Source organism: Oryza sativa, chromosome 1 (assembly GCF_034140825.1).
Source record: "Oryza sativa Japonica Group chromosome 1, ASM3414082v1".
In the NCBI taxonomy this organism is placed as follows: Eukaryota; Viridiplantae; Streptophyta; class Magnoliopsida; order Poales; family Poaceae; genus Oryza; species Oryza sativa.
The window spans coordinates 4,260,278-4,270,056 of record NC_089035.1 but is presented as its reverse complement, the minus strand read 5'-3'; the positions used below and the strand labels follow the sequence as shown (position 1 = coordinate 4,270,056).

General features: G+C 41.3%; 1 protein-coding gene across 1 annotated transcript; it reads right to left on the bottom strand.

The window, feature by feature from the left end:
• Nucleotides 1-5,677, bottom strand: LOC4325355 (heat shock 70 kDa protein 15). Its single transcript, XM_015761062.2, has 10 exons — nucleotides 5,569-5,677; nucleotides 3,922-5,140; nucleotides 2,840-3,049; nucleotides 2,638-2,733; nucleotides 2,320-2,541; nucleotides 1,552-1,746; nucleotides 1,332-1,478; nucleotides 1,103-1,252; nucleotides 683-813; nucleotides 1-597 (listed from the first exon to the last, which is right to left on the bottom strand). The coding sequence occupies exons 2-10, from the start codon at nucleotides 5,089-5,091 to the stop codon at nucleotides 381-383; spliced, it is 2,538 nt and encodes an 845-aa protein (XP_015616548.1). The 5' UTR covers nucleotides 5,092-5,140; nucleotides 5,569-5,677; the 3' UTR covers nucleotides 1-380.
• Between the last annotated feature and the right edge of the window lie 4,102 nt (nucleotides 5,678-9,779).

Sequence of the window (9,779 nt, the reverse complement as noted above, 5' to 3'; positions counted from 1 at the left end):
TAAGTCCAGAAGAGCGTGCAAATCCCATGGAACAAGAATCAGTTGATACATCGGACTTAAAAATTTGAGTTCCATTGTAAGTCCCGCTATAACACCCACCCCGTAGGACACCAAATCTGAAACGTGCCCTTATATCTCGAATTGAAAGAAAACCCCTTGGCAGAAAAATTAAAAAGGGAAAGCCGATTTTAACAACACATTGGTACAGTAGGATATAAACCTAAACGTACGTTCACGCAGATGATCCTCACGAAGTATGGTGAATCACAAATCCATCCCTAGCGAACCTCTACTGAACTTCGGTGTCGGAATCTGATAACGAATGCAGACCGAGCAGCAGCAACTTGCAGGAAACTGAAAAACGTTTCCGCAGCTGCAGCCTAGGCAGCTTCAGTTCCCTCCGGTTTGTCCGTCTCCATTTGCTCGCCGGTAGATTCGCTGGCGCCGCCCTCGCTGGCCTCGCCAGCCGCTTCAGCTCCCTGAGGTTGCTGCTCTGGTGTTTGGGCTCCGCCAGCCGGGGTCTCGGTCGGTGGCGTTTGTGGGGGCGTCTGTGGCTTAGGAGCTGGTTTCGGCTTCATCATTATCGGTTTGCAGAACCTGTAAAAAGAATGGGCGTTAGAAGTATGCTTAAACATAGGATACAGGAACAGCAAGTGGCGTCAAGAGAGATTTATCTACGGACCTGTCAACCGTTTCGGCCTTTTTCTTTAAATCAGAAGAGAGTAGGACAGGGTTAGCATGCTTCGGCAGAGCATCTTGCTGCTGTATTTTCTCTCTCAGCCAGACTTCTGCTTCGGAACACTGGTTAATCACCTGCATGTGACAAGCAAATGAATTTAATACCGTCTATCGGTGGGATCAACTAAGACGAGTGAAAAGTCTATCTAAAATTATTCTGAAAAATCAAGCTTTACAATTCATTCAAAATTGCTATAATCCAATGTAGGGCCAAGCAGGGCGTATGTCAATTACTTTGTAACCCTAATAAAAGGATTTTATTTCTGTTACCATTCACTAGCAGAACGTAGTTCGTGAACTAGCATTGCAATCAGTGTATAGAGAAAAGATATTGTGCTAATTTTGTAGTTGATGCATTGAATACCTTCTGTTTCTCCTCCATCTCAATGTGATCAAACTTCGGATCTTTGGACAAGGCAGCATCTCTGAAACTGTTGATACAGTAAGCAAGTTGGTCGATGGAAGGGCCTCTGTCCATCCATTCCTTGTACCTTGCCTCAATGGGACCCCCCACCTGTGACCAAAAATCATAGCTTTTTTTTAATATACAAACTAACAAGATGTAAGGAGCAAAATAAATGAAAGAGACAAACCTTTTTAAGTTCTTCAAGCTTAGCAACATACACTCCTTTGGTCTCATCCTCACCATCTTCGTACAACCAATCCTCAACCTCTTGAAGCTTAGCAATGAATGCTTCCTTGTCTTCAGCAGTCACAAAATCATTGTACTTGTCATACAGCTGAAAAATAACATATTATCAGTTTCTGCCTCTAACTAAAGATGAAGTCAGGAAAGAGTGGAATCGATCAAACCTTGTTTCGCATGTCATAAACATAAGACTCCACGGCATTCTTCTTATCTTTTGTCTCTTCCATCACCCTGTCCTGAAGAGCCATTTCATACTCTTTTTCCACAGCCTTCTGCAACTCTGTAGTCCCCAAGGCACCATAAACCAACTCAGCAACTGGAACATTAGTTTTCTTTACTTTCTTCTTTGATGGCTCAACCTGCAGTTTTTTCATCAAAATGTGCCAACTGTTAGTTCATCTGATACAGTTTACTTTTTCCTTCATCGCATTTCATCAATTCACTTGTCCCTTTAGGGCAAACTGAAACAGACTGAGGAATTGAGGAAAAGATAAAACCAAATTTTGAACCACAGTAGGAAGGATCCAGTAAAGAATGATCATATTTGTATCAAGTATAGTTTCAGCAATAGAATGATAGATAACTACCACAAAAACAGCAATTGCAACGAATTTGTTGCACACTGGCACATTGTGGTTGGCATGGAAAAAGTCGTGATAAAATCAATGCAAGGAAAGTGTCAAATCGAAGGCATAACAGTGCAGTGGACTAATCAGATCAGCTTGCGCATGTAAGCTTCAAAAGGTTATCTATAAATATAAACTACAAAGGCAAGATATGTTAGCTCTGAATAAAAAACATGTCCAGAATACTGTTTCCTCAACTTCCACCTTGTACTGATGATACTTCAAAAAGCAAAAGGTTTCAAATTAAAAGGCTTCAGGCACCTGCTAGCATGATAATTCAAGATTTTGTCAGTAATGAAAATTTACCTTGGCATCAGTTTCCATAGGGACTGATTTTTCCTCAGAATTTGGTGCGCCATTTTCAGCACCATCGGCAGCAGCATCTGCAGGGGCTTTGGCTTCCTGCATGTTTACATCAGTTCCAGAAGCAGCTTCATTAGGTGCATCATCTGTCTCCATCTTGGCAGAATCTTTCGGAGGCTCAGTTGTAGCTGCTACTGGAACTTCCACTTCCTCCTCCTCCAACATCTGCACCAGACCAATAGAAATACTCTCAGATTTATTTCAACGAAAATCATTTAGGAAAAGAACTACAAAAAAAAAACAGCCTGCATTATCACTCACTGTTGCTGATTCAACTGTGACCACCCCATGGATGTTAAGGCGGACTTTCACTTTCAGTTTCGCTTTGTCACCTTTGCCGGGATTGAAAGGACCAACCTATACATTAACATAAACACACACAACAAAAGAACATGATCAATACACGATAGTTGGACTCGAAGCACATTCGAGAACATAAAAAAGGAAATATTAAGTCAGTTACCGTGTAAGTGCTGATCTTTGGTGATATTTGCAAATCACCAGTATCAACATACGTGACATCTACTTGAAATGTATTGGACCTATAGAAGGTCAATGCTTTAACGCTGGGCAATGGGTTACCCTTGGGGAATACAACAGTCTGTTGGTTATCACCATTCTGAGAGTCTGGTTTCCATGACATTGCAATTGAGAAAGGGAAACCATCATTAACCTGCACAGGGTTTAGCGTTATAGCTGGGGAAAAAACATACTTTAGTGTTGTACAAGCAAGAACTAGGATGATTTATTGTAAACTCACGAAAGAAAAAAATCCTAGTGTTAGTGTTATCCTAAAATGATTTTGAGTAGTAGTATACTAAGATTTGTTTTAATTTTAAGACTTCAAGGGAGTGAAATAGATTTTTGAACCAAATACTACTCATTCAAATCAGGCCTTCAGTGCATATGTTATCCTTAAACAGTAAGAATATGCTGAAAGCTTTATAGATTCCAGCAATGTTATTAGGCAAGAATTAAATTGGTGGGTAAACCCAGATTCAAGGAGCCAACAAGACAAACTCTGCATAAGCGAGTTCGCACGATCTTAATGAAGTCATGTTAGAAACAATCTTATTGGAGTATGAGATTAAATTACAACGAAAATTATGACCAACATTCTGCATAATAAGCCATATTGGTCACAAAACTCATGAATAGAGGTTGCATGATATTTGAGTCATGTTAAGTATCACGCTAAGTTGTTATGAAAATTATGACGAACATTCTGCATAAACCTATTGGTTATAACTAGAGGTTGCATGATATTAAGGAAACAGTTTCATTGGAGTACCGGATAAAATTGTCATGAAAATTACGACACTATGAATAACTATTGGTGATGGTTGCATGATCTTAATGGAGTCATGTAAGGAGACAAATCTTATTGGACTATCCAATTAAACTTTAATGACGGTGCACATGAGGATGAGCGTCTTAAACAATCCTTAATTAGAGATTTTAAGGCATGAAGCAGCAAGATTTCTATTAATGTATTGTGCAGATAGCCAAAGCAGAGAAGGCAGCAGGGTGAAAGCGGGCACATACCTGAAACTCTCGCACTTTAAAAGTGGGACTAAGGATAGCACACTCCAGCGCACATCCCCTGGCAACACATTCACTCGCATTCATTGTCCTCCTTGGTTCTTTCCCAAAGAAATCTGTGAGTATCTTAATTATTGCCGGGACACGAGAACCTGAACCAACAACTTCAACAAAATGGACATTCTCTGTCGTTAAACCAGCTTCTGCTAAAGCCTTCTCCAGTGGCCCCTTAACACGTTCCAGTATTGATGCACTAATCTTCTCAAACTCTTCCCTCTTGATAAAACCTCTCACATCCTTCTCATCCATCAAGCATTCAATGTGCATTGGTGACTCAGGGTTAGCACTCAGCACCTTCTTGAGCTTCTCACAAGCCACACGGAGCCTAATGCAGGCACGAGCATTCTGGTAAACATCTATCTTGTACTCATCCTTGAATTTCGCTGCAAAGTGCTTAAACAGGACTTCATCGAAGTCCCTCCCACCAAGGGACCGGTCATATGCATGCGACAAGATCTTGAGTTGTCCCTTCTTGTAACCAGCAATGCAGACTTGCATGCTGGCATGTCCAACATCCACAAAGGCAACATTTAATTGATCATTCTCTGGAAGATCAGTCTTGTAAATACCATATGCCAATGCTGTTGCGGTGGTCTCATGAAACAACCGCAATGGGCAGAGGCCGGCAATGGTGGCAGCATCAAGCACAGCTCTGCGCTGAAGGTCTGTGAAGTACACCGGAATGCCTATGCAGCAGTCAACAACAGCAGTATTCAGGTTGCTCTCTGCAATACCCTTCAGATTAGAAAGCACCATAGCCATGAGCTGCGTCGGAGTGAAAACCCGCTCTTCACCAAGGTAACGGGCATGAACAAGAGGAAATCCATCAGGCCCTTCCGAGACACGGAAGGGGAAGGCCGCAATATCACGCTGGAGCTCAGGATCAGAGTACTTGCGCCCGAGGAGCCGCTTGATCTGAGAAACAGAATTCTTCGGGTTCATCGTGGAGGAAGCAGCGCCCGCTGTCCCGATGAACCGCTGCTTGTCGCCGAAGCAGACAATAGCCGGAGTCTCCCGCTTCGACTCCTCGTTGAGGACCACATCAATGCCGCGCTGCCGCGCGACGGCCACAATGCAGCTCTCATTCCCTAGATCAAAGCCCACCACGCTCATCTTCTCCTCACTGCTTCAATCCCCCTTATTCAGATCTAATGAACAGCTCCTGCGCACATAAATACAATCAATCAGGATCAGGATCTACGAGTTACTCACAGCAGGATCCAAACCTATAACCACCTAAACATCAACACTAAAATCACATAAATCTCGATCTGCAGAGCTGCAAAAATAAAAATTTGTAACAATTCAAGGATTTGAGATTACTCTAAGCACCACGACCGATCTAAAACCCTAGCGAGTCAAAATCCCGCGCAGCTACCGCGAAAAAAAAAATAACAACGAAAAACATCATCCCTCCGCGGCTGAAACCCGAGCAGCGCAAACCATCCCCCCAGGCTGAGACCCCAGAAAAAAATAAAATAAAATCAAAAACGCAACGAACAAATCGCCGAAACACGATCAGATCCACGGGCGGGCGGTGGCGCGGATCCAACTCGCGGCGCGACCTGGGAAGAGAAGGGTGGGCCGTACCTACGGGGGAGGTGAGCTCGCTCGCGCCGAAGGGTCTGGAAGCTTCTAGAACCGCCGGCCTCGCGCTCTCTCTCTCTCTTCTCGCCTGAATCGCCTTCGCGAAAGATGCGAGGGGCGCGTGGGCGGCCGCTTGATATATGAGAGGCGGCTGTGGTGGTGGGGGTGGGGTGGTCGGGACTCGGGTGAGTTCTAGAACCATCCAATTCCTGCCGTGGGAGCCCAGGACAACGTCTCCGCCGTCGGATCGATCGAACGGACGGCCCGGATCAGGTATCCGGTGGGGTTGGGGGAGAGAGAGGCGCCAGGAGAGTTCTCTTCTGACTGGTGGGCCCCGCAGTCGGAGAGGAGAAAAGTGCGCGCGCGCGACGAGAGCTCTCTGGGGGAGACGGAGACGGGAACGGAGAAGGAGACGGAGGCGGTGGTGGTTTGACGGCGCGAGTGGGTTCCAGAAGGATCCGTTGGGCGTTTGGGGGGTGGGGGGGTCAAGACGTATAGGGAGTGCAAGAAGTCAGACGTGCACACGTTGGTGTCAAGTGGTTCGCCACGTTTGACGTCTGTGGGGAGGGGGAAGATGGTTTTGGCACGTTTAATACCGTGTACCAACATACGGCGACAATGGTTTGATCGTTCAATATGATTTTTCCTTTCTTCTTCGGACATCGATGGTGTATTTTATTTAGTAAGGATAATATCTCTATAAAGTTGCAGCAGCCGTGTTCGGCAACATGTTAAAGCGGCTACAACACATACGGATTTGGAGCCGGTTCACTTTGATATCATTTACAACCTTACCAAATTTTGGTAAAGTTACAAAAAAAAGTGGCTACATTTAGTTTGCTGTCAAATTTTGGTAACTATATAAGAAATCCTGTCAAAATTTTGGCATCAAAGTGAACAGACCCTTAATTCTTATGCAGTTATTACTATGACTGCAACTTAGACAGTTATACTATGGCCGCAGGATGCAAATTCAAAGGCCCAAATTTAATAGAGCGCTGTTCATTTAGATAATCCAACAAAAATTATTATACCAATGCTACTGTAGCATTTAATCTGAACCTTCCATTGAAAATTTAAATGGACATGATCCTGTGTAGTCCCTAACGTGTGCAGTTGTAGTTGGGACTGCACCTGATCCCAATCCAACACATAATTATGCTACACAAAATACCGTGTGAGGTGACTGCGTCGTAGCCTGCTATAGTGCAGATGAACAGGCCCGGTACATAAATGAATACATGGTACGTTTACGTTTACCTGACTATAAATATGATTGTGTATTTTTAAAACACAGTATAACTGCATGTGCTTATACGCTACGCGCACTTATTCATAATAATGCATATAATCAAATGAATATATATTTGCGTATCTAATGAAAGATAGTTCGGTTTTCATAGTAGCCCAAGATATAAAGATAAGTTTTTTTTTCAACATACGTAGGAAATACTTGCTTTAGAAGGACAATTAGATATTTATTATTGTGAGGGTATTTGATAATGCTATATGTAGCTACCTAGTCGAAAATGCTAATCCACGATCAGCGCATCGCGTTCCATACGTATACGTACAAATTGTATATGCATAAAGTTTGTGCGTATATGTATAAACTTTTTATATGTCTAAAGAATGTGTAATTTTATATGTACGAATACAAAGTTTATATGTATAATGTATAATTTTGTATAGATGTGTATATAAGCATATGTGTATATATTTAGTTACAAAGTTTATACATATAAATATAAGTATATACTACCTTCGTTTTAGGTTATAAGTTGTTTTGATTTTGGTCAAAGTTAAGCTGCTTCAAGTTTAACCAAGTTTATAAAAAAAATAATATTTATAAATTTATCTCGGGTCGAAAATATTACTCCCTCCATCTACTTTTGATAGTTATATTTCTAAATCTGAAAAATTTATTTTTGATAGTCATATTTCAATTCAACAAACTATCATCTTAATGACTTTCTCGCATGACTCTCCATTCTTTCACACATGATTGGCTACATGGGCATTGAGAAATGTAAATATTAATGAATCGCTTGTTTACGAGGAATGACTAGTAGCATGTTTAAATGGATGATAAGTAAAATTACTTATCCTTGGTCTGTGTGCTAAGATGAAATACGACTATCAAATGTAGATGGAGGAAGTACTATTTTCTCTATAAACTTAGTCAAACTTGTAGTAGTTTGACTTTATCAAAACATCTTATATCCTGAAATGGAGGGAGTAATACGTATAAATCAAAATTTTATACGCTAAAAAGCAAAAGAGGATTTTCCGGTGGCAACTGCAGCTGCTACGGATAATATAGCACCGTCAAACACCTCCTTAGTTAAACAATAGCATTTTTTAATTATAATCGACAGAAACCATGGGTCCTGGTCATAGCATCATATAACATGAAGTGGCAGAAAAGAAAATAAAATGCAACTGGAAAGTTAGATTTGAGACGTGACATAAGCTATCTTTCTTCTGTGCAAATCTATCGTTAACACTTAACATGTCTTTCACTTTCCTCATGGTACTCATCCCTCTACTATCCCATCTGTAACCCATTCATATATGGCTATCAGCTTTTCGCCATTCCTGTTTATGTCCTATCCCATTAAAAAAAGTTAAATCCAATAACAACATTATAGACCAACAAGCTATAAGGTTCCAAACCGTACATCCTCTTGATGGATAAGTAGTAACATCAATAAGGCCAAGCCTAATGTTCCACTCTATCCAGTGGTCTAAAGCCTCCACATCGGAGCCGAACTGAGTTGGCAATCAAGCGCGTGGTACCACAAGGTCGGACGATGCTTGTAGAGGAAATTATTTCTCTCCGTTCTTCGGCTCGGGAGTCGCGAAGCCTCGTGTTGGCTTAGCCCGGTGTTGGCTGTGCCCGGAGCACCATGCCACACCTCACCCTGGCGGTCCTTCCTCGTGTACCTATCTCGCTTCATACACATTGTTTGAGTGGATGTGTAGTTACACTTAAATATATATATATCAAGACATGGCTTACTAAGTACTACCTGCTCTTTGATCAGAGATTTTACTTGGTATGATTATAATCTTCATACAATCTAATTTCTCCACAACGTTGTCCTGTGATTGTTTTACAGCGATACTGTTGGCTAAGTTTTTGTAAGTTTTATTGGTACAGGGAGCGATAGTTAACATTTTGAGAGAATCCACTATATGACACCGAGTTTACTCCGTTTTAACAATTTGCCATCGACTTTGTCTCTCTTTATAAATGGCACTGGCTTTGTCATTTTTTCTATAATATGTTATTGGGGTGAATACTTTTCAAAATAATACCTTCAAGGCTTATAAGAGGTTACAATTAATTGATCTACTAGAAGTTTCAAGAAAATATATGTTACAATTAATTGATTTACTAGAAGTTTCAATAAAATATGAATTTTTTTATGTAGCCTTCTACATAATATAGAAGTGTGTGTATATTTCAAGATTTTCATTTTACATGTATGAACTTAAACAAAATGTAATTTATGTTTGTTAATATAGTACTCTCGTGTTAATGTTCTTTTCTGTACTGCTGTACATCATCATTGACATGCTATAATTTTTTTTCTAATGCGGCTATATTCTATGTATGTGATTTCTCTTTCATATGCTACACATTTTTTTTCAAAAAGCATGAAAGAAAATCTCACACACAAGCTTCTAAGGCTAAATACAATTTTTTATATTTGTTTTAAATTATAGTGGATCGAACAATTGTCAACACCTGTAGTATGTCTCAAAGAGCATTTTAGGCAATTCTTGAAAATTATTGTAGAAAACAACAAGGTCAGTGGTATATATTTACAAAAGGAGATAAAGTCGATAGCAAACAGTTGAAATAAGGTAAACTCGGTGGCATATGATAGATTATCTAGACATGCATATTTTCAGATTCGTAATAAATATACCACATTCAGTTCTAGATTAATTTATTTTGGATGAATGTATAACCCTTACCTAACATCAGATTTGGGCCGGACACATGCGAATACAGCATTTCAGATTTTGGCCCATCACAGAAAGCCCAAATGGTAGCCAAGCCCACTCGACCACCCCACAGGCCCACACCCACACTCTCCCAGTCCCGCACCATCCATAAACCGCCACCGCCCCACGAGCCGCAGCGCCGTCTCCTCCTCCTCCCCCGCCTCTCCACTTTCCTCCCCTCCCTCCCGCCTCCCACC